Genomic DNA, 24,819 nt, shown 5'->3' with positions numbered 1-24,819 from the left:
CTCCCTACAACCATTTTAAACTTTATTCGGGTTATATTTTTCTTTTTAGCCAAAAAATCGAAGTAGTTGTTGTGCGTGTATATGTTTTGGGTGAAATTGTGATAACAAAGAACAATATTTGGACAGCTAATATATGCTCTAATCCTCTTTAATTAATAATGATGTAAAGACACCTCGCAAAATTCTGCTTATTTGGCCAGAAATCAAGAGATTCATGTCTGTACTTTAAATCTTGCAGGTCTTAAATGATTTATGTCCAAGAAAAGAATACAATATGAGAATATAGACCAAAAGAAGTATGTACACGTTGTATAAACAATATATACAAAAGATCAAGAAAGTTCGTCATAAATTGAACAAATGTGGGGAAGAAATAAAATTTAAAAAAGAAAAAGGAATGTGCCCAAAAATGTCAAATTTTCAGAGTCAACCTTCAATTGGATCCTGTGTTGCTGTTTGCTGCTATGACACTGGAGACCTTCCGCTGCTGCTGTCCAAGACAATCTCGAACAGATCGGCCTCGGACTCTTCTTCAAACTCCACGCCCCTGTTGTTATTATTATTGTTGTTGTTGTTATGATTATAGCTTCCTCTGTTTATGAACCCGTTGAGCCACTGTGAGTCTATCCTCCCCATCGAGAACAGCTCCCTGCTGTCGTCGTAGCCCAAAGCAGCTGCAGAAGAGTTCACCACTGGCCCGATGAAGCATGGGTTAGAAGTCCTGTGGGCATTTGCAGGGGAGTACTCGAAAGGGCACTGCCCCAAGTTCACCAGGACCGTGATGTCGGAGTTTGCAGCGAGGGTAGGGTAGAGCGGCGCCCCGAACTCCTCTGGCTTGCAGTGGATCACGTGCATCAGGTCCGACCCCACTGTGAAGAACACCTTCTTCTGCCTCGGGTTGAACCCGCAGCCTATGACCTTGTTCGGCCCCATCCCCCACTCCGCCTTTTTGGATTCAAACGCAAGCTTGATTCCTGCAAGAAGGGGAAAGCAGTCTTTTCAGGAACCGTTCATCTAATGACACAGGAATTACCCATTGTAATACTTTTCATATTTTATAAATTTTATTTTTCATTGAGATTGAGATAGCCAAAATGTAATTGGTCAAACTTAAAATTGACTAATACATAGGTTAGGTTAGTGATAATATTTCATGATGCGGGCCTTTCTACAAATTTGACCTTTAACCAATGTTGAAAATTCCTCCGAGGCAAGAAATTAATGAGTTATTGGCGACCACTACGCATTATCAACCAACCCTGTGTGATCAACATAATAAATGAGGTGAACCCAATTTAATGTCTCAAGAGATATTATCGCACAATGCGACACGATGGTCTAACTTTACCGGTAAAAACGACTATTGCATCCTGATAGTAAGATAATTTGAACAAATAAAAACATGTAACCGAGCATGACATGGCACGACGTGGCTCATAAGCCACAACTTTTGATATAAACTTTTTGACTATTACTAAGATGCAAGATTAGCAACTGGATGAAACCATCTTGTTTCAACTTGGCATCTTATTTGAGGCCAAAAAGAAAACTATCTTATAATTATTTCTATAAAATAAAAACAATAATACAAGCATTAAGAGTTTCCTCATAATTGAAAGGCATAAGCTTTAAGAAAAAAAGAAAACTGAAATAATCAAAATTTTTAACTTACCATCGAGATAAACTGAACCGGTGGAATTGAACCCAATCGAACCGGGGTAGCTGCCAGGGAGTTTGAGCGGGAGAGCGCCGCCCGCCGTGAGCCCGATCGAAGCCGCCACGGTCTCATTTTTGCCGTCATCTCTCACGGTGAGCTTAAACTCCTCAGCCTTACTAATGTGGACCAAAGATTCTGAATTGGACCTCAAGTTGAAGCTCTCCTGGATCAGCTTCGTCCTTTCCCCTTCCTTGACTCGCCCGATCGACTCGTGATGACCGGCGAAACCGACAATCGTGATCTCAAAGTAGGCTTCCTGAGGGAAAGACGAATTGCCCAGGGGAGGACCCGGCAATGGCAGAGAGGTTTTGATCACTGACAGAGCAGAGAAGGGCAGATGATTATGATTATTGCCGGCGGTGGAGGCCGAGTTTATCCTTCTGAAGCTGGGATTCAGCCGGATTTTCTGTACGAAGTCGGCCGACCCCTGACAGACTTCCCAGCTGATATCAGGCTCCGGGTCCCGGCCGACATCCCCGGCCCCGCACAGCCCCAGTAGGGACGCTCGAGAGGGCTGCTGCGCCAGGGCATGGGTCGCAAAGGCGAACCCCGACCACCCATTCTCGACCGCGTCGGTGACAAGGGATGGGTGGTCGGCCCAGCTGAAGAACGGCGGCCCCGGCCGCCTTCCCCCTCCATAGGACCCTCGGAAAGCATAGTTACCCAGCCGCCTCCGGCTGTCCTGGTGGAGGGTGCTCGTCTGATGGAGTTTCGCGATGCCGGCCCGGAGGGACCAGCGATGATCAGCCCCAACTCTAGCGGTGTCCCTCGTGACGAACTGGTCCGGCTTCGGCCGGTACTTCCAGCACCAGCACCGCCATATGAACAGCACGAGGCCGGCCGCGAGGCCAAGGATGAAGAACACGGCGAGGGCTAATTGCATCCATTCCGGCATCTCCAAATTTCGCCTATTCGACGATCAATGATTCCGGTGAAGCTGCTTGTCAATTGGGATTAATTCAGGTTGGAGGAAATCTTCGGTCAGAAAGATCATGGAGTCTGTAGGACTTCCATTAAAGAGAGGGGCAGGCGTGGACTGAAACTTATGAAAATGGACTGGTTCAAGAAAGGCAGCAAAAGCAATGTCGTTGCAAATTTTTGTTTTTGTTTTTGTATTTGTAAAAATACCTACAAAGCCTATAAATGATTAAGCTCATCTCTAATTCAAAAACTCGAGCTAATTGGTTATAAAACCCAATCTCTTAGGCCTGTTTGGTTAAAGAAATTTTTTTTACTATATTCAACCCTATTTCATTTTAACTGCACTTATCTTCAATTCAACAAAACAATTATTAATTTTACTTTTTTCTTTAAATTTTTTAACCATTCAATTTTTTAATATTAAATTTTATCTATTATTCATTACTTTTTTCACAATTCAATAACACAATCATTATTTTTTGTCAACTATTCATTATTTTTTGCACAATTCAATGATATAATCATTACTTTCTATCAAATATTCATTATTTTTTCACATTTTTTTCTCATAATTCAATAATACAATTATTACAAACCAATTAAAATTAAAATTCAACTCGACTCAACTTTAAAACCAAACACAACCTTATAAAGGATATAGAAGATTGATACAAAATTTACACACATAATTGTGTGGAGATTGTTCTTATTTATTTATAGATCATGATTACAACTAATATAGAAACATAATAATTAACATCCCATAAATATAAAAAATTCTTCATAATCTCCTAGATCATATCAATCAATATTCTTGATTCTCTCCAATACTCCCCCACAAACACAACGGGGAGACGTCGGACGTTGAGCTTGAATTTGTCCCATGAAACATGCTATGAAGAGAGATTGATGATATCAAAATGCTAGATCAGTAGGAATCAAACATGCTAAAGTGATGACTTGCATTACTCCCTCGTAAGTGAAACGGTCCTTAAAATAGAAACGCTGAAAATGTGACCGAAACTTGTTCGGTATGGGCCGAATCATTGTGGCTTGAAAGAGATGTTGAAAGAAATATGAGAAGGGATACTATTGAGAGGAAGCTCAAGATGATAAGATCATGACTATATCTCAGGAGTAGCAGCGGGGAGTGGCCCACAAGAAGAATAGAAAGGAACTTTGTTCATAGTGAGAGATTAATGAGGAGTATAACACAACTTAACTCAGGAGAGGAGATAGAATAGAAGATTAGGTCCTGACATAGAGAGGGCCAGACTGATTAGTTTACCGATATAGTTGGCAAAGACGGCCATAGAATGAGAGAGTGGCTTGGAAGGAGAGGATGACTCTGAAAGAGGATTAAGACCACCGGGAGTGAGTGAAAAATAGTAGAGGTTCTATAATATGCATGCGTAAGGGGGAGAAGGAAGAAAGAAGCACAAGAGCTTGTTGTTGAATCAATGAGGTTTTAGAGAATTCAGATATCGAAAGAGCCTTGGTTGCCCTCAGAGAATTGAGGTAAAACGAAAATGGAGTGTTGCGCAAAATTGAGTTTGCCGGGCATGCCCAGTTAAAGCCGGATGAGCCAGCAAATAATGTACTTACGAAAGTCTCAGTCAGTATCAAGATCGTCACGCTCTGATACCATAAAGGATATAGATAATTGGTACAAAACTCATACATAATTGTGTTGAGATTGTTCTTCTTTATATATCATTATTACAACCAATATAGAAATATATTATTACATAATAATTAACATCCCATAAATATAAAAGATTCATCATAATCTCTTAGATCATATCAATCCCTATTCTTGATTCTCTCCAATAGTTTTTTTTTCTTTGGTCTACTTTAGTATGCGAAAGTCTAATGTGTACCGACTAATCCAGCTCGATTAAAGTCGGCAAAACTCTCTCATCGTGGAATTCCTCAATTCACAAGACTAGAATTCGTGATCTTATTTAAGAGAAACAAATATCGAATTGCTTGAACTTAGTCAAACTCTCTGATGTGATGAGGAATAATAAGTGAGATTACTTTCTAGTTATAAACATGGCTCAAAGCCTAATACAATGACGAATGTGGCCAAAAGCCTAATACAATTAAAGAAAAATTTTAAATAATTAATAAAGGGATATAGGTAGTCTATTAGGTATCGAACCTCCGATTGAATCTCCGACCTCTAGGTTAACAAGGGTGCTATACTATACCTGCTTTTGATAAATGAGATTACTTTCATTAAGAATAATTATGGCAATTATGTATTATCAAAATTATGATAATGATTCAAGTAATTAGTATTTATTTTTTTGTTAATTGCAATCTAATTCATTCTTCTTCTTTTTTTCCATGTGTTGTGGCGAGATAATGTAAAATTTTTCTTTATGTGGGGCTAACTCTTCATATAATTGATCAAATCAAAGTCAAGCCTTTATAGGAATGTGCATTCAAAGTAAAGGTAGCAATTCCAAAGACATGGCACGATTGATCATTATATTGCCCTTTTTCGATAGGTCTTGTCATGACTTTTTGTACCCTCCGATCAATTCGAGAGATGTCTTTTTGCTGAATGTCAATACGAGAGGTGTCTTTCGGTCATTCCAAAGTTTCCGAACATATAAGTTGCATGTTTCTATTATGTAATGCTTAAGAATAATAATTCACCAGTACGGTGGTCTAGTGATTAAGTATCAAACGCTCTATTTGAATATTATGAGTTCGAATCTCATCAAGAATGTAAAGCTCGTCACTATGTGGATATATTATGGGATGCGGTGGTCAGCCCATAATGCTTAATCGAGTGGGCCTTGGACTTAATTCACTAAGTTGCGGTGATCAAGTTGGGTTAAAGTCTCAGCGAGTTATGGCGAAAGGTATATTCCGTGGCGGTTTGGTTCTCTTAGTTGTGGCAACCATAGCGGACTAATAACCCGACCTAGCATTTTATTCAGAAAAACACAAGACTAAGAATAATAAACCCATACATATGAAAAGAAATTTATAAGCTCTAGGATTACTTACAGCTATGTTCCTCTAACCTTACTTTGTTATAATCCGCAAATGATGGTTATTTTTTAGCCAATTATATAATTTAATGCGTTACAAATTCACATTTTATGAAAAGAAAAATAATAAAAAGTGTCTATTGGAATCACTGATGATCATATTAGGATATTTTCGTGTCTTCAGAGATCAATTACCAGAGGTTGGCAACAAGAACAAGTTGTCGTACGAGCAGAATACATCTACCTTTCTAGCAATCTCCAACCGCTCATGAACTCAATCATATATATGAATATAATTGAACTAGTTTCAATGTTGTGGCAAAAGGCTTTGTTAGTCCCCTCGCGAGAAAGTCACGTTCGGCCTTCAAAATTCACCAAAAAATATATGTTGATCCTTCAAACCAAAGACTTTTTAGCACGTATGGAAAGCAAGGGAGGGCGCACGTTTGTGAATGAATGAATTGATAATAAAATTATACAACAAGTCAATTCTATATATCTTGAAAATTAAAACAGAAAAAAGAAAAGAACAACAAATATCTTTTCTGGTTTACGATTTTGCATCTAGAAATGCTGCAGGCTGCTGCCGAGTCAAACATTATCAACAATTAAATAAACTGAAACCATCTCACCGTTTCATATATTTACTTGGTTTAAGATAATTCTCAGAACAATCGAAGGCGTGGATCATGAGAAAATTATTTAATGAGGAGTAGATTTAACTGCATTTTGCAACCCCAAGTACAAGGTCAAAGATTCTTTTAATGCCGTCAAGTCCCGGGGTGCTACATGGTCCCAACGTCCATCTTCCTGGTTCACAATGATAATTTCATTCAAAATTACTCAATTTTATCAACATAAGATGTGACGGGAATGGAGCATATTTGCCTCTTTTTCTTATATTAATTAGGTTCACTGTCGTGCATCCTTATTATTGTTAATAATCGGTAGCGTTCATTGCTTTTTGGCACGAACGAACCAACAGTTCGTCCTCATTAAAGTACGCGTTGGTTGGTTGATTATAATTATGCTGTTTCTCATCTGAGAGAGAGAGAGAGAGAGTCATCACCACATATAAATTAATATTTATGTTTTTTTATTGCGATTACGAAATGTCATCGACCTATCTTTCCATTATTTCTCGCTCGACCGTCGTTTTTTATTACAAAGCGTTTGGCAGGTACTGGATTCTGCACCGCATGAAAATTCTATCAAATTAGTTGACACAAGGTCATATATTGCACAGTAACAATTTATCAATTTTTTTTTTATAATCAAGTATATTTAATCAACACGTATAATATGAATAAACTGAAATAAAAGAAATCTATATCGAGTAGATATATCACTATCAATTATGAGCAAGAACTGACATATAAATACTTACTCTAGTCTTATAAAAATGCGGGGAACATATAGAGTAAATCAACGTTAGAGATATATGTTGTAAGAATAAAGGAGTAAGAAAAAGTAAAATAAACAGAATATATAAAATATATTTCATATCATCTATTGATGAGATATTTAGTGCATTATATTTGAAAAATATGTGGTATTTTAACAAATTATTATAAAATATCAAGAAGACTTTCAATTTTTCAAAAAGACGTATTATTATATGGGTTAATTACTCAAAAAAAGTACAATATTTATAATTTTTTCTAATATAGCGCGACATTTATAAAATATCATAGAAATGCACAATATTTGTATTTTTTCCTAAATATAACACGACCTTTTGAGAGTAGTACATAAGTGCACGACATTTGCTCTTTTTTTTTTCTATATATATCACGATCTTTAAAAAATAGTATATAAAGATACGACCTTCAGGTTTAGCTACTATTTTTGTACAACATCAATTATTCGTCAAATATAAGGGTAACAACTAACTACGTCTCGTGACACAACATGATTGGACGAGTGGGTCCCACATATTTTTATTTAATTAAAAATATTTCTAAATTAAAAAAAATTAAAGGGAAAGAATTTTTTTTTTTTAAGAAATGAGATGATTCTAGGTTGCGGGGGATGCAATCAAGGCCCCCATTGTCGAAATGAAAAAGCCACCAATTTTGGGGCTCATTCGATTCAAGCGATGGTGCCCCGATTACGGTCATCACCCACATAATTGGGGCCCTACTACAGCCGGCGACCCCAATTGGGAGATGGTAACCACCGGCGTAGCCATCGCGGTCGGCCCCCTCCCCCTTTCCGTTATTAAGTTGAATCCCCTTTCTTTTCTTCTAATAATTTTAATTTTTTTAATTGTGTTTTAATTACATAAAAACATATAGGGTCTACTCATCCGATCATGTTATGCCACGTAACATCGTTAGCTCCACATTAGCTGTTGTCGTTACAATTTGACGGAATAATTGACGTCGTGTTAGATGCTCAACTAAACCTAAAGGTCGTGCATTTTTATGCTATTTTTCAAAAGTCGTTATATATATATATTTTAAAAATGAAAAGTTCATGCATTTATGTGCTACTCTCCAGAGATCATGATATATTTAGAAGAAAAAAAGTGCAAAGTTCATGTGTTGTTTTAGGTAATTAACCCTTATTATATACCAATATATACAAATAATATAAACATATATTCAGAATTTGCTGAATATAATACAAATAAATTATGGCTAAAATTCATTTAATCAGAATAAATAAAAACTCAAATACACGAATCTCACTATTGCGAATTGAATTCTTCGAGAAGTCCCAAAGGCAATTAACTACGAGTTGAGAGTTTTAAAATAAATAGCATCTTATAGGCCATTTCTAACTTTTATATATTATATTTGATGATATCGCAATTTGCTAATTACACCTCACCTCATAAAAATCACATATCTAACTTTAAGTGCTTGTTCGAATTGCGGGTTATGGAGAGGTGGATTACAGAGGGATTATAATACAAATTGTGTTATGATACAATTAAGTCGATGAAGGCAATTCTTCTAGAAATCCGGGGGGTTTTGCAGGACGCGGAAGGGGCTATCGTTTTCACCGATTGTCTAGTTGTCTGTCTGACATTTGGATTTGGGGAGGGCACAGTTGCGGCACTTTGATGGCACCGGCCGGCCCGCGAGAACAAATGGAGACTGCACTGCGTGTCCAGTTAGTTGGGGGAATTTTGAGCTAAATAGCCATTAATTTAAACGGTACAGAGACGTGAATCTTTTATTGTTTGTTCCAACATTTAGGGCTATTTCTTGTCCAACAATTGCATTGCTAGCTAGTTGTGTTGTTTAGATACACCATTGATCGGTCGGTGCCTCTTTCGTTCGATGATGTGAATATCTGTCCATTTTATTGTTGTCGCTTCTCCACCCTAAAAAGTATGTATAGATTATTGTTATATGTCGATTGTGCCAATCAAATAGGCACTGCACGGTCGTAAATAACTTAATTTGCATTTATACGACATACTTATATGGTGAATACGAAGTGCATTTTCTTACATTTCCTTTCATATGAAGTGGAAATAGGCGGTTATCGTGAGTAAAAAAAATTTAAATGCTTTTATTTTATGTTTATGCCCTTTTAACAAATAAATAAATAGGAAGCTATAGGATGCTGGGATTTCGAATATAGTCAACAAAATAAATTCTATTCGCAGTTGATAACGTTCTTATTTCAGGTGCAAAGCTGAGGTGGGGACTGAAAAAAAAAAAAACTTAGAAGGTTGGTGGGGGGGAGGGGGAATGCATCTTTTCGATAAGGTCAAATGGCAAAAAATGCTTTTTCTTTATTTCTTGAATTTGAACCCCTATATTTCTTCATAAGAGAATGCTAATTTAAGGAACCTATGTATCAAGGCATAAGCAATTTTAAATATTTTGAAATTCTACCAGAAAAAAAAAAAAAGAAGAAGAAAGTTTGAAATTAGATTAATCATAAATAAGACAAAATAAAAGTATATTGCTCTTTCCTTTTTTTCTTTTTATCAATAACGCAGGTATTTTTCCAATTAAAATCAATCAATTTAAATTTATTTTCGGAAAAATAATATCGCCTTTTTGTTTTTTGTTTTTTTTGATAAATAAAAGGCTGAGAGGGGGAGACCAGCGTAACAACCCCCCACTAAAGACCAAAGGGGCTCCATAGCCGCCATGGAATGTTCCATTTGTCTGAATGGGTAAATGGCTCAGTGAGACATAGTCTACTTAGGTCATCATTATCCCACCAAAGTGCACAGTGGACCAGAGCAGCTCCCATAAGGTAGAGGACAATGGTCTACTAACGCAAGCGCCTTCATATTTAAGTCGAGTTTCGACCTTTTGACCTCCCCTTTGGAAGATGAAGTCCATTACCAACTGGGCTACCATCTTGGTGGTATCACCTTTTTTGTTATAGAAAGGGCTAATGTCGCTTAATATTAGGATATCTTCTTCTTGTTAAGGCTAAGCAAAAGATGAGGATATGTTCCCCCTTGAGTTGACTCGAATGGTAAGCTAAAGATTATGCCAACTGTGTTGCTAGTAGAGGGAATAAGTTGGTCTAAATTAATTTTTTTCTTTTTTAACTTCACAAGGTGTCTTCCGCTTAAATATTAAACTAATTCTTATTTCGATATTAGTTTAATCCTCATCACGATGTGTTTTCTGCAGATTTTACATCCTTACTATGCAAATAAAGCTTGTTCAAATAGAGTGCATGCATCGAACCAGTTGCACTAATTAAATAGAACTGATTTTGCGTTTTGTTCAATTCTATATTAAATTCCTCCTTCGCAATCCCATTTCATCTCAGAAGAAAGCTTGGATGCATCAATCAGCTGCAATATACAGCATATATAATCTTTAGACAAGTGTTTAATTATTTTCATTAGTTAGTAGTAGGAGTCTTTCTTTAAATTTCTTCCTACTTGATATCGACTTATAATAAGGTACATGAACCCTAGAAAATGATAGGATGGTGTGGCTTTTGATATATTGTGACATAGGCACATCATAATATATGGTAGAGATAACAAGGTAGAGAGTGCCATCAATTATTAGTGTGATTAAAAATCATTCTTTACACATTCACAAATATATCCTATAGAGGTTTTGCTTGTTTAAAATACGTGTATGTATAGATGTATGTATATCATATATTATCATGAATCGATCTCTAGGTGGAGGTAGTTGAGAAAAGGTGTCTATCATAATTCCCCAAGGATATACTAATATTAACTACTCCCAGAAATCAAGGAGATACGCGATCATCATCAAAAGAAATAAACAATAAATGCTACATGTATATACCAAGAGCGATGCTATAAACTCCGAATTCGGACCCCCGAAATGAAAAACAATGTACAGACTTGTAATTAAATACAATAAGAGGGGCACTTGAAATCAATGTCTCTTATTCGCATGGATTCAGAACAAGCAATTTTCGGAGGAAAAAACATTTTCTATGTACAAAGATATGCATTGAAAGCTAGAGTTCAAATAACCGCGCAAAGACCTATGAAAAGAGGACGAGATTTATCGATTGAAATTCGACCACAGAAATATAGCTAGTCAAATTAACATAGTTGTTTGTTTCAAATTTTCAATCAACCACCATCGGATTAAAAAAAAAAAAAAAAAGAGTTCATAACGCTCAAAGAATTGGACGTGAGATTTGCTCTTGATCAGATCAAGTACGTACGGGTAAAGCTTACGATAAAACGAAAAAGGTTCAGGAGAAGGCTTTCTTCCATTATAAGATGTAAAAAGAGGAAAGCAACTATCGCAATTGTTACTAATGATGTTACCGAAATCGAATTTCATTAATCGATATTGTCCCGACATTTCCACTTCCAAAAATAAAAAATCCTGATTTGGTAGAATCATCGAGGCAATGCAAGGCCATAGGCCTATATATAATCAAGAGATAGCTCCCCCATTCCAATTTGCCTCCCCCCTGTCGGACATGCCTCTCACCATTAATGATTCATTCGATAGGGTTTTGCCAGGGAGCAACTTTTAACCTTTTCTGGGCCTTTTCATGTATACTTTTTCTTATTACCAATATATATATATATATATCTATATATACTTTTCCTCTTTTAACTAATTCATTTTTTTGGTGAAAATTTCTTCTTTTTTTTTTTTTTGTTAAGAGAGGATAACATAGGAGTTGGTGACGTATTGCTTGACGTCAAAATTATGTCAGCAAGTAAATAAGAGTTATTGTTTGATGAGTATTCCTTAAAATGCACTCTTAAGATATATCGTTCGCGTTTCTATCATGACAAAGTAATTATTTTAAGTCAGAAACATATCCACCATTTGGATAAATAGTATATCAATTTTTTAGCCCAAAAAAAGATAGTATATCATTTTTTAATGTTAACATATAATTTTTTTACAATTTTCATTTTCTTTCATTTTGGCCTTAGACAATTTTCAGAGTGCATCTTGAGGAAAACAAATGTCATAACAACATCTATATGATAAGAGAACCTTCGAAAAAACATAATTCTACATCGGTAGTGTGACACTGATTTTCAATATTCTAATGGAATACTACGCCCCGCCCTGCATGGGGTACCGGTGTAAACTTGTAAGGTTATTATCGAGATCTGTTATGGTCGATAACTGCATACCTATAAAGAATTACAGATATAGACAATTCAAAAGCTGGAAAAGGAAAAAAAAAATGAAAAGTCATTGGCCCCCCAGATGATAATACGATTAAAATCTTAAAAGAAATGAAAATGAGGGAAATTTTTATAGAAATAAGTTGGTCAATTAATATGGATGTGAATATATTTTCTAGCTAGTTCATATGTGCTTCACAATATTCAAGCGTGACAAATGCTAGAAAGAAATTGAGAAACTTTTCAAGAAATACTAGACGAAAGGGACGCGCATACAACATAATAAGGCGTTTCATTAATTAGGCAACAAGTTAGAAAAATAGCATCTAGAAAATAGATTTATTTTCGGTGTACAAATCTAGAAAAATAGATTTACATGTCTAATATATTTTCCTCTAATATTTTATATTGTTATTGTGCACGTAGGTCTTGTCTTTGTTATAATATGTTAGGACGTTAGAAAAAGTCCGTCCAAACATATCCCAAGTCCTTAGATACTCGAAGTCAATCATTTTTCTCTCTGTATGCTTCGTTGTTGCTTCGTTCCCTTCAGACGGGTTATTTTATTTTATTTTGCTATCATTGTATAACATATTTTGTGATAAAGTGTTAAAGATAGGCTATTTTTCAAAACGAAATTGCCAAATTACATGGTATGTTGACTTCTTCTAAATTTTGCATGTTAAATTATCTTTGCAGTACTCAAGGAGCAGTGTTCGAGACCGTTCAATCGAAACTTCATGTGTCTAGTGACTGCAACATGTTGTCTACCCTTGAGAGGTATGGTTTCTCATATGCATGTATGCAGTCGATCTTCATCCCAAAATTTTGCATCTGGAAGACTTCATGTGACAATTTAATTGATTTATTATAGGTTAGCCTTTTAGTCTTCTATTGCATGTCATTTTGGTTTCAAGAAGGCGTGTTGGCATCACAAAATTGTGCCACTTACCTCATTGGTATTGTTAGTGACACAAAAAGTCACGAAAGGAAAAACTTGCTCCGTCCTATGTGGCGTTCTTTGGTGCGTCGTTCCGGTTTTTAATATTTATACAAATATAGATATATCCCATTGATTCACCACTCCGATTAATTGGTCATTCTTTTTTTTAATTATTTTCTGTAAAATCAAAGTACAGTGTAAATAAAATTTCTGAAACAATGGACTTCAATAAATTAGTTGTTCCCCTTCATTCTGCGAGAAAATCAAGTAAAATTATTGAAAAAACAAAAAGGATAGTGTGGGCCCTCATCGAGGCCCACTTGCTTTGGGTCAAGCCCATAGTACTCTAAGTTGTTCTTCCTCCTCCTCTTGAGTTCTTCCCTTCGATTTTTCTCCTCACTTCCTTATTTACGGTTAGCTTTTCCTCATCGACCTAGTAATCGTCGGGTAAAACGCTTAAATGACTGGAAGGAGAGAAATTTATCGCACCTGTGGCATAAATGACACTATTGGAACAATCACTTCTTGTTGCTGAGTTCAGTTATAAACCATATAATGTACAATCTGATTATTAGTAGTATTTGCAATAATGTTAAAATATGACACTATTAATTATATTAGAGATGAAGAGTTCTGCACCAAAGTGGCATTTAGGTCCTGGTACATTTGGAATGGCAGACACGAACTGCACTTTAAAGAGAAGGAAGGTAGAGCCACTTGTTACGTTGAAAAGGATAAGGAGTGCTGTCTCCGAATTCCTGCAAGTGAGCAAGAAGATATCGAAGGTTGAAGAAGAAGCCATGAAGGAACTACGGGAGAAGGTTCCTGAGAAATGGCGAACCCCCCGGAGCCGGAGGTAGGTACGATGAAAATTAACTGTGATGGGGCTGTGAAAAGATGAACTCCAGAAGCAGATTGGAGTGGTAAAGGATCGGCTGGATAATAGTTTTATGTCATGTTTCTTTTTCTGAGAAGAATACACACATGTTGAAATAGAACAGTATACTTCCCTAAATGAATATAAAAATGTGAAAGTAATACATAAATATTATATGTATGTATGTATATTAAAATCATATGATTTCCACGAGAATCCTGTTGCTCTGTTTCAATCGGAAGCTATGATACGGCAGCGCGTATAATATTAATATTATTATAAAGCTTCCCGGCGGCTCATTTCTTAATCGTGCAGTACTTTCACACACTTTTGGCAGATATCATCATCATCATCATCATCATCATCATTTTATATAAGCTAAAGGAGAGTTTTTAAAACTCCCCTTAGCTTGCCAAGTTTCATACTCTAATAGGTTTATAGATTACACGTACATAAAAGAGATATGATCTTTTTTCCTCCCCTTTCAGCTACTGCATTAATATAATATTTTAATTTTTTTTTCTTTCCTTTTCAACTATTTCCTTCTTCTTCTTCTTCTTTTTTTAATCACTTTACCCATTATAAAGCCCAAATTTAACCAACGTCGGTCGGTTCAAACAGTTCAACACTTATTTTGTTTAAATAATATTTTAAGTTCGAATCCTTATAAATACAGAAAATTCATATTGAGATAGCTTTAAATAAATAATAAAGTTTGACATATCAAAAGACTCCATGTAATATTTTGTTCAGCCAATTATTATTTTTATCCAAGCACGATGAGCACTCAATTAATTTCTCTATTAGTCCTCTTTTGTTTGTTTGGCCACCCCTATAAGTCCACTTTAAGTTTGCATTTCGGTATTACTTTTTATCATTTAACTTCCAATCTCAATTTATATTGGAAAAAATATTAATTAATTTAGCGTGATTTTATCATCAAATAATATGTTATAGTTTGCTTATTTAATTTTATGAGATATTGAGAAATATTACTGAACATTATGTTACAAATAAAATGTTTTTAAAAATTTCAAATTTTATAAAAATATTAAGTTTTGTGTAATTAAAATGTTAATTCAGAATATAAATCATTTTTTATAAAACTATTCCACGGCATTGCGCTGGACTTCTTTTTCTAGTATATACATATATTAGAGTATACTCATGCGACGCCTCAAAAATTTATAAATTTACAATCTATATCGAAAAAAATAAATTTCGAGATAACGTTTAATATGTCAAACTCGCGACATTTTTTGTCCTATTAATTTTTTTTGAAATTTAATTAAATATATTGAGTGAAAAAGGATAAAGTATAAACAAAAAGCAGAAAAAAAAAAGGAGAATAGCGAGAGGACAGAGGAATAGAGATAGAGAAGAAAGTGGGAGTGGTGGAGAAGAAGACATTTTCTTTTTTCAAAACTACCATGATATATTCCTAACCTTTAACCAGATAGTTGTAATTAATTATAAATATTTCGTTAAAGGTAGTCTTGGAAATTAAAATTTACATCATTAAAGGATTATCCAATATAAGTATGATAGATATCTCTCTTTTAAGCTGACACAATGAGGTGTCTTCAAGGGTCAATTTGATTTCAATAACGAGACACTTTCAATGCATTTTAAATTAAGACTTCACTATATATTAGTTAGAATTCCAGAGTTACTTATAAATCGATTATAAGATTCTTTTTCAAAATACAGAGATTATCAACATTAAATTGCAATTATAAATCCCAAAAATATATCAATGCTTCCTATAGAGTTCCATCATTGTCTAGCGCTAATAATGATAATTAATGGTGTAGCATTGGTTGTCAAGTTCGAGTCTGTTTAAATTAAGTATATTTATATTTATGCAAATCACTTTTGCCAACGCATTTTCCTGCAACTCATTATATAACACTTTATACTTTATAGAACTTTATATAGAAAATAATGCTCGCACTTAGGGGATTTTTTTTCGTTCAAATATTATTAATTATTAAAAATGTGAAATTTAATAAGAAAATATAGAATCCTTTTGTCTGAATTATAGGCCGAAACGTGAGTTGTATTTAATACATGTATTAAATTATTGAAAATGTATTGATAATATAATATATGATTTATTTTTATTAAAATAAACATGAATTCCACAATTATAATCTTGCTATAATCTGAGAAGTTTCACGTGTTTCGTATGCAAAATTTTTATTGCCGTAAAAATCAATCAATTGCGTTGAATTGGACACCTTTGAAATATCTGTACTAAATAAAAAGTGTGGAGCTAAACTTTTGTTTCTCCACATATTTTTTATTTCCCATTTTACCCTTTCTTTTGCCTTTCTATTTTTGTAATTCCTATTGTACCCCTAGATTTAATGTACACTTGCCTTTTCATCGAAAAGTTACTGTACCCCTTGCCGATACTATTTATTTCGAGATATTGTGCGCTTCTGAAAAACCCTTTTGATTTTTGACACTCTAAAATGATGATATTTTCACTGTATTAATTTAATTTTATCGAATCTCGACAGTATTTCTTAGTTTTTTTTTTCCAAGATGAGCCTTAAAAGAGAAACAAACAAAAGAATCAAAGTAAAGTGCTCGTTCAAATAACTATCGAAAAACATTGCCCATTCAAATATATAGGGCCATAAATAGTGGGTTTCAACTATCTCCTCCCCATCGAGCAAAAAGACAAAAAAATTCTCCTCCCCATCGGCCTCCTCCACAGCCACCCGCCCATCCAAACACCACTTCCCACCCCCGAGGGTAAACCCAACATTGAAAACGAATTTTCTCTTGTAAACGATCTTCGATAAGTATCCTTTTGCAAACAGTGAAACACCCCACCATAGAAAATCATTCTCAGACCAGTTCCGACGTGCCAATTCACCAGTTGTCTTCCATCTATTGGTATTGCTTCATCGACGCCTTGCTGCCAACACCGCTCTTTCCATAAGCTAGATTATCGGGTATGACTCTTTCTCTTTATCTTTATTCTGATAGGAGGATTTGCTAGATGGCTTCCATTTGTTACTTACTTTCCATGATCATTTCGAGTTTCATTTCAACATATGTCTGATTTTTCATCAAATCACTTTCACCAAATTTCTTTTATCATCTATCAGGTAAATAAAGGTATCATTTTTACTTTCTTTGTGATTCTAATGTTACATGCTTATAATTGTTTAATGGCAATTTGTTCCATATATTCATGTCATTTTCAGTATTTTTTTGAGAAATAAATAAATAAATTTCAATAGAGAGGCTCCTAAAGAGTGAGGTTTTACAGATCTCATAAGAGAAACGAGAGAATTGTGAATTTCTACGGTTTTTTCTTTATCATTGAAAAATGCGAAAGTTACATTCTGTTTTTCTTTTTCTAATGTAGAACTGTAGAGGATTGCACTTTTTGTGAAAGAAGAAAGATAAAAATAGCAATTCGATTAATGATATCAGTTGAGAAAATTTGATTTTTTTTTTTTACATCTCTGTCCCTCTAAAAGTTTGAATTGATATTAACTCAAGATTTTATTCTTTTTTGGTTACATCAAGATTTTATTCTTTTTTTTTCCTTCGAAAAATGACCAGATCTATATATAATCCGAGACAATAGTGGAAGAATGAATATCATTACTCCATTTGAATGAATGGCATTGCTCGAATTTTGATGACCAAACCCCCAATTCCTGATAAAATGTCCATTCACCATTCTTAAATTAACACACATATATAATTATTTTATTGTAATAACTATTTTATCGTAATTCCCACTTTGATTGCACTACCAGACCTCTCCCTCTCTTCATATCATTTTGACCGACTTTGTACATTCTCCCTCTCCTAATATTTGATATACCTATACTTCCCCTACAAGGAAACTACTTAACCTGACCGCTATACTCATAGTCTCTTCTTTTTCCACTTCTTGAGATAACAGCACTTGCAAAAATAATACTAATTTATTTCATCCTTGATTTGGCACTCTCTTCTCTTCTTCTTCAAGGTAAGGATTTTGGTCGTTTCTAGATATGAAGGTGATATTAGAAGAAGATATCATAGTCGGCTGCAATGGAAGCAAATCAAGAATTCCCATCCGGCCATCCCCATGTTGAACCGAACATTGACCCCGTCCATCTGGTTGTGGAAATCGTGGACCTCGATACTATAGGCAGTGGACAGCAGCCTCAATCTTTTCTATTTTATTGACAACTTGATTTCTTATTGATTAATTTAAGATTGCGTTAAAGATTGCTTCATTGAAGTTTGTCATGTGTATAAATTATCGGTATAGCTACTCCTTCCAACCTTGATGTTGGTCAATATGGGTCGGTTGCACGGTAGGAGGTTTGTTCTTGAGAGTTTCATCTTTTCTATTTGTACGCTGATCTTTATATGCTATTGGTTTGTTCCTCTCCTCAGGTTGTTGCTCAACACATTCCAGCTTCGGACTTCAGGCTTTGTGAGAAGCACATATTGAGTATTTGAGCTCAGGAAACATAAGCTGAGAAATTGCTTGGTAAGTATGTGGAAGGTAACGGGTGTGATTAGCAAATCTTATCAAAATTAAGAGGAGTTTTTATTTTATTTTTATTTTTGGAGGTTCATGGCATATTTATATGTCTTCAATTTGGAATCCTTCTTCCCTTTGCTCTCCTTCAAAATTTGGAAATGAGAAGTAACTCAATTTGGTTCGGAGCAACAGTTGGGCTATGTAAATGCAATCAGTGCATGCATGTGAAGAAAAGGAAGGGGCTGGTCAAAGGATCAAAATTCTTCTTTTGCTTGAATAGTTTTATGGACTTTGAAACTGTTGCCCAAATGCAAGCACATGTCTAACATTAAGTGCATCTTTACTTGGCTTTGGTCCCAATGCAAATTACGCTCTCTATCGGGTTAACATTTGGCACCAAGTGAGGTAGAATAGGCCACATCGAACCTAATGGACTGGCACAAGAAATATATTGGAGATAATTCTAGGCGGATGTTTTACGAGTCATTGGTGGGATTGGTGAGAATTTGGAGAAAAATGAGCTAGAGATCCCGGAGAAGATAGAATTAGAAAAAAAAAAAATCTGTTTGACACTGGATTGATAATTTCTTCTCTTGCGCTTCTCCAGAACAACAAATTTATGTTAATGTTTCGACTATGTCAAAGACAACCACTTAAAAGTTCCCCAACACTATGAAAAGAGGATAAAACAGCGGCGCATATCTATATTTGGTGATTAAGAGGTTTCATATTGATACTTAGATAAAATTATCTGTATTTCTTTATTAAATATTTAAAATTTTTATATTATTATAATAAATTCATGAATCTTCCCTGTAATAAAAAAATCCCTAATATTTTAAAAATTTGCAAAAAGAGAGCAAATTAGTTATTCTCACGTAATGCGCTGACGATATATGAGTACTTATAAGAATATGTTGAGCATTTTCCTGGAAAGAAAATTCTGATAAATCTTTCTATCAGAATCTGGAACTACCTTTTTTCTCGGCGAAGGTCTCGCTGGTCAGCAGGCTGTACTCATGAATATTAATGAAGGTCTTTTTAACTTTGGATCGAGAAAGAAAGGTCTGATTGCACGTACATACGAATATTTATAGCCACAAGATTTTCCAACAAAATGCCTTTATATGCGTGTATCCGTTTGACATCTTGCATAGGTTTCCTTTCTAGATACAAGCACCAATTAAATTTTTGTCTATTATTAAGTCGAGGACCAAGAGAAATGACAAAACGAGCTAATTTGAACCCACATAGTCGTCGTTGGCCAAAAAAATAAAAATAAAAATAAAACCCACAGAGTCCTCGATTATCACTTTTTTCTTATCTTTGTGGCAATTTATTATATATCATACATGGCGGAAAGTGAGCGATGAAAAACGAATTTTCCTATCCAATCCTCTCAAAATGGATATCAAGAGAGTAATTAATTAAACAATTAATTATGGGCAAACTAAGTGGTATTACGTGGTAGGGGCAATGTCAACATTTCAACTTATGGTGGGTTTATTTCAACTTAATTAAATAAGTGGATAAAAATTAATTAATGCGTAAAAAATAGTTAGTTATAATGGAAAGTGAATAGAAGAAATACAGAAAAATGAGATATGGTGATTTAAACTATTTAACCATTAGAAAAAAAGACTTCATAAAATAAGTAGAAAATTTGATTTAATAAAATAAATCATTTTCACTTATTGGTACTTTTTGTTATTCACAAATTTTTTTTCATCATTATCCTTCATTCCCACCTCCTATACATTTTATCCCTTAACTAATTAAGTGGTTAATTTTTAAGTACTTAATTTATCAAACATCACCTTAATTTCAATCATTTAATTGAGAATACTCATAATCTCATCAAAAAAGAAAAACTAAATTGTACCGAAATTTGACATGTATATATACAAGAGCCTTGTCAAGCTTAAACGGTAATACTATGTCCTTATGGCCCAAACAAAGAAGGAAGGTCTATGACGCACTTTAAAGTGGTTATACTATATAATCAAAGTAAATTACTACAATTGTTAGTAAATTATTTAAATTCCAGTGAATAACTAATAAGAAAAGTAAAATACACAAATTTCAAAGTAAATTATACAAAGTTCGAAATAAACTATAGAAATATTGAAATAATTTACTTTAGATCTCGACTAGATTTATTTAACTTTTTATTCAAATAATTAATTTTTTCATTAAAATACTCAATTTTTAGTACTTTATTTGTTTATATAGTGTAATCATTTTTATTGATTGTATCATAGGATTTCCCAAACTAGATACATCTTCATCATGACCTTGAACATTGCGTATCTGGGACCTTCACCGTCATTAAATATAATATATCACCGTCTATACTTAATTCAGCACAGAGTGCAGAACAATGTTCATATTATTACAGATGTATGAAAGATTGTGCGTCCAATATTTTTCTAGTCTTATTTTTCGGTGATACCAACAGGTATATATTTTCGTTGAAGTTTTCGGTCGTCCCTACTTAAAATCATCTCGTCAACGAGCCACCGCGCACTCACCAGCCCCTACATGACCATCATCATCATCATGCAAAAACCAAATAAAACAAAACATTACCCTCCCTCTGTAATTAATTCAGCTTTTTTTTTTTCCAGAGAAATGGGGACTTAAAATCGTAAGCAGTCGCACCCCTCAATTTCGATGTTAGATCTGCATAACTATTCTCAAAGGGCATAATCATCTACCAAGGTGTTAATAGTAATCGGTTGACAACTTACTTGAACACTCTTAGACTCGTGTAAACCTCTTACAAACTTCTCTAGTTACACGTAGAACTTTTATCTTAGAAGAACTGCAACTGTGCAAAAGGTGATTCGAACTTGGGACATCAAGGCAATTGTCCCGTACTGTTATCCCTCCTCACCTGGGTGGTATATATGTGATTCATTCAGTTGACGGCAGCGATTATATATCACATAGTTTTCTAGAAAAGGTTCTGCATGCCCACTAGAGAGAACAAGTTCGATGGAATAATAGTTAATCCACTAAGACCATAAGCCATGAAACATAAACAACCCTCCTCTTCATTCATGAGTAATGCAACTCGCCGCCAGGACTTCAACTGCCGTCGTATTGGCCGTCAATACAAATATGGGGGACGAATTAGTTGACCACTGGTGCCATCACCTCTAAATCATGAATCGACAGCTCGACGGCTGCACTGGCAAATCAGAGATTGAAAAGAAAAGAAGTCTAACATGTGAAACGTCTAGATCACTAGTTCAGTAGAATAAAGGCTACCCAACAAAATAATCGGGTACATGGTTTTAAATGCACCTGCGTGGATAGGCTAATAGGAGGTTGTGCAACAATGTGAGCAGTGACGTAACCTACTAATCCTATGCTAAGAACTTGTGATGAACATGAACTTTATGGCCAAAGAAGTAGTCAATCTACTTTGATAGTCTAATATCATAAAGCCGACACGTAAATTACGTGAAAAACGATTATTATGGGGTGATCAATGTACTTCTGTTATCGATCTATTGTAGACCATATGACATGTGCAATAAAGGCATATATATGAGCCTTTTCCCCTTCCATGATCGCGTCCCCATCCCATGGAAGGTGAAGGAGAGCTTTTGCTTGATCAATTGGAATAGCGGTGGCATATGGGACGGAAAGGTGGGAAGCGTCCACGTCGGCGCTCACGGCCAAACCAGCCGCTATATTGCTGGGCATGCATTTTGTTTGTTTATTTGGAAATTTTTATATGTGAAAAAACCGAATGGTTAATATGCCATTTCATATTCATTCACAAATAGCGTAAGAATTAATAACAAACAATTCCAATAACATTAGTTTATGATAATAATTTTAAGCACGAGATATGATATAATTGATAAATTATATTATTAATGATAAATAAAAAAATTTAGGGTGTGTTTGTTTTATAAACAATTTTCAACTCAACTCCACTTATCTTCAATTCAACAATACAATCATTATTTTTTTAATTTTTTTTAATAATTCAATTCAATTTTTAATATTAAATTCTCTCAACTATTCATTCCTTTTTCACAATTCAACAACACAATCATTACTTAATCATTATTTTCTCTCAACTATTCATTACTTTTTCACATATTTTCTCATAATTCAACAATACAATCATTACAAACCAATTAAAACCAAAATTCAACTCAACTTAACTTTAAATCCAAACGCACTCTTAAAATTTATTAAAAATACTTTATGATTAGAGTCAAAATAATGATCACTAAACCCATCGGGTTTTCATTTTAAAATAAAGAAAAACCTAAAAGAAAGAGAAAGAAGGAAAAGGGGATCCCTTAATGCAAAAAATACAAGGGAAAGAGAGAAGTATTATGTATGTCGGCCGAGTTTGGATTTATCTGAAAGCGATTCATCAACGTGGCCGCCGTCCTCAGACGACAGACCAGCCGCAGCCCCTACCTCCAAGCAAGGAAAGGCAATTAATTAATTAAGTTATTAAGTTAAACACTGAACTCCCCCAAACCAAACACTCCCCCTCACTCCCCATTATTATTTACTTATTTTTTTATTAATGATTTTTAATTTTATTATACTATAAATAAATATTCACTTCAGTGCTCTTTATTAATTAGTGCATGATCGTTTTCTAGAATAGGAAGAGACAGAAGGAACTAACCATGGAAGGATCAGACCAAGAACATGACCATCACAGCCAGAAGCAGAAGCTCGACGAGAAGCCCTACCGAGGGATAAGGAGGAGGAAGTGGGGGAAGTGGGTAGCCGAGATTCGGGAGCCGAACAAGCGGTCCCGGATTTGGCTGGGCTCCTACCGGACCCCTATCGCGGCAGCCCGGGCGTATGACACCGCGGTGTTCTACCTCCGCGGGCCCAACGCGAAGCTCAACTTCCCGGACTTGTTCGAGGAGGTCGACCGGGGCGAGCTCCCAGACCTGTCGGCCGCCTTCATCCGGAAGAAGGCCACTGAGGTCGGCGTCAGGGTCGATGCCCTAGAGGCACAGGAGGAAGCACCAGTGAGAATATTGGAGGATCACCAGCCCGGGTCGTCGGAATCAAATTCTTCTGGACGGCTCATGCTGGAGACGCCCAACTTGAATGAGTACCCGAAGTCGGAGAACTCTGACGAAGATTGAGCTTCTTTAGTCATTAATCGTCGTATTATGTGATAGTTCCATATAGAACTATATCTTGTAATACGATGTTTCTCACGACTGAACCAGTTAATCTTTCTTGAACTTTTGCACTGACAAGCGGCTATAGTTAGGCAAGTTTTCTATTTTGGTCATGCTAATCGTGTGCGAAGATGCATATAGGTCTCTCGTCCTGGGATCGAAAGAACCAACAAGCCGCAATTGTATGTTCTCTGGGTTGGTTGATGATAGACATATAATTGTATGCATAATATGAGCCCTTGAGCAAAACCAAAACTAAATCTAGTTTGTGTCTTGAATATTTTGATTGAAGATAGTTTCCTTTGATATTGATTTCATCCTGACGTTCTTTAATTTAAGCCTCCCAACATGCGGCGATTGCGGATGAACCCACGACCTTCTTGTGCAGTGCCGTGCCCGATTAAAGTTTTCAATGACCAAGAAATTAATTTTCTAGTCAAGGAGATAAGAAGGAGAAGAAGGAGAAACAGTATATAAATTAAAGTTGGAAGGCCAGACGAACGTGGGTTAATTGAAGTGATTGGATACTTATTCTCTTTAAATTTGATCTCAAGATCAAGTATTGTTAATGGAAAAAGTTTACGATTAGAAGAGTTTGATTCCTTTAATAGATAAACTATGCTCGAATCTGAATTAATCGAATTTATTAAGTTTCTAAATATCGGGCGGTGACATAAAAAAAAGTCGAAATGCCCCACCAAAGGAGTTGGCGAAGATGGAGGGAAAAGGTTATCATGTTCATGTGGTGTCTGGAGGGCCAATGAAACCTTGATATGGAGAAGGGCTGCAAGCAAGTGGTTCTCGGAGTAGGCAGAGGAGAGGGTGTCGCCGTCATTGTGATGGGTGGTGGGGGTTGAATTGGGGTCATAAGAGGGTTACGTAAAGCGGGTTGTCTCATGCGGGATGATGATGGTGGAGGTGATGATATGATATATGTACTTAATAATTTGGAAATCTTATACTATAGTTTGATTCCGAATTATGGACATTTTTTTTGGGCACATTTTAATTCCTTTTATGGGCCAATCACCATAGTAAAATTAACCTAGCTTTTGGGCTGCGGCTCTATCATCTATTTGAAGAAAAATG

General features: G+C 35.2%; 2 protein-coding genes and 1 long non-coding RNA gene across 3 annotated transcripts; 2 read left to right on the top strand and 1 right to left on the bottom strand.

The window, feature by feature from the left end:
* Positions 1-275: 275 nt before the first annotated feature.
* LOC116214768 lies at positions 276-2,798 on the bottom strand. Its single transcript, XM_031550226.1, has 2 exons — positions 1,673-2,798; positions 276-974 (listed from the first exon to the last, which is right to left on the bottom strand). Exons 1-2 carry the CDS (start codon positions 2,610-2,612, stop codon positions 463-465), a joined length of 1,452 nt encoding a protein of 483 aa, XP_031406086.1. The 5' UTR covers positions 2,613-2,798; the 3' UTR covers positions 276-462.
* A 13,902-nt stretch (positions 2,799-16,700) lies between these two features.
* On the top strand, positions 16,701-18,884 carry LOC116213323. The gene is made up of 2 exons (XR_004158063.1): positions 16,701-17,009; positions 18,460-18,884. It is a non-coding gene; the product is annotated as an uncharacterized LOC116213323 (long non-coding RNA).
* Positions 18,885-23,051: 4,167 nt separating this feature from the next.
* Positions 23,052-24,008, top strand: LOC116213051 (ethylene-responsive transcription factor ERF011-like). Its single transcript, XM_031547857.1, has one exon. The coding sequence runs from the start codon at positions 23,218-23,220 to the stop codon at positions 23,689-23,691; it is 474 nt and encodes a 157-aa protein (XP_031403717.1). The 5' UTR covers positions 23,052-23,217; the 3' UTR covers positions 23,692-24,008.
* Positions 24,009-24,819: the final 811 nt, after the last annotated feature.

This window comes from Punica granatum, chromosome 7 (genome assembly GCF_007655135.1).
Source record: "Punica granatum isolate Tunisia-2019 chromosome 7, ASM765513v2, whole genome shotgun sequence".
NCBI classification, from domain to species: domain Eukaryota; kingdom Viridiplantae; phylum Streptophyta; class Magnoliopsida; order Myrtales; family Lythraceae; genus Punica; species Punica granatum.
Note: the sequence above shows the minus strand (reverse complement) of the source record. Positions and strands in the feature narration are given on the sequence as shown.

Coding starts and splice junctions, on each gene's coding strand:
- LOC116214768 (XM_031550226.1), bottom strand. CDS start 2,612: ATGCCGGAATGGATGCAATTAGCCCTCGCCGTGTTCTTCATCCTTGGC. Junction 975..1,672: donor CGGTTCAGTTTATCTCGATG/GTAAGTTAAAAA, acceptor CCCTTCTTGCAG/GAATCAAGCTTGCGTTTGAA.
- LOC116213051 (XM_031547857.1), top strand. CDS start 23,218: ATGGAAGGATCAGACCAAGAACATGACCATCACAGCCAGAAGCAGAAG.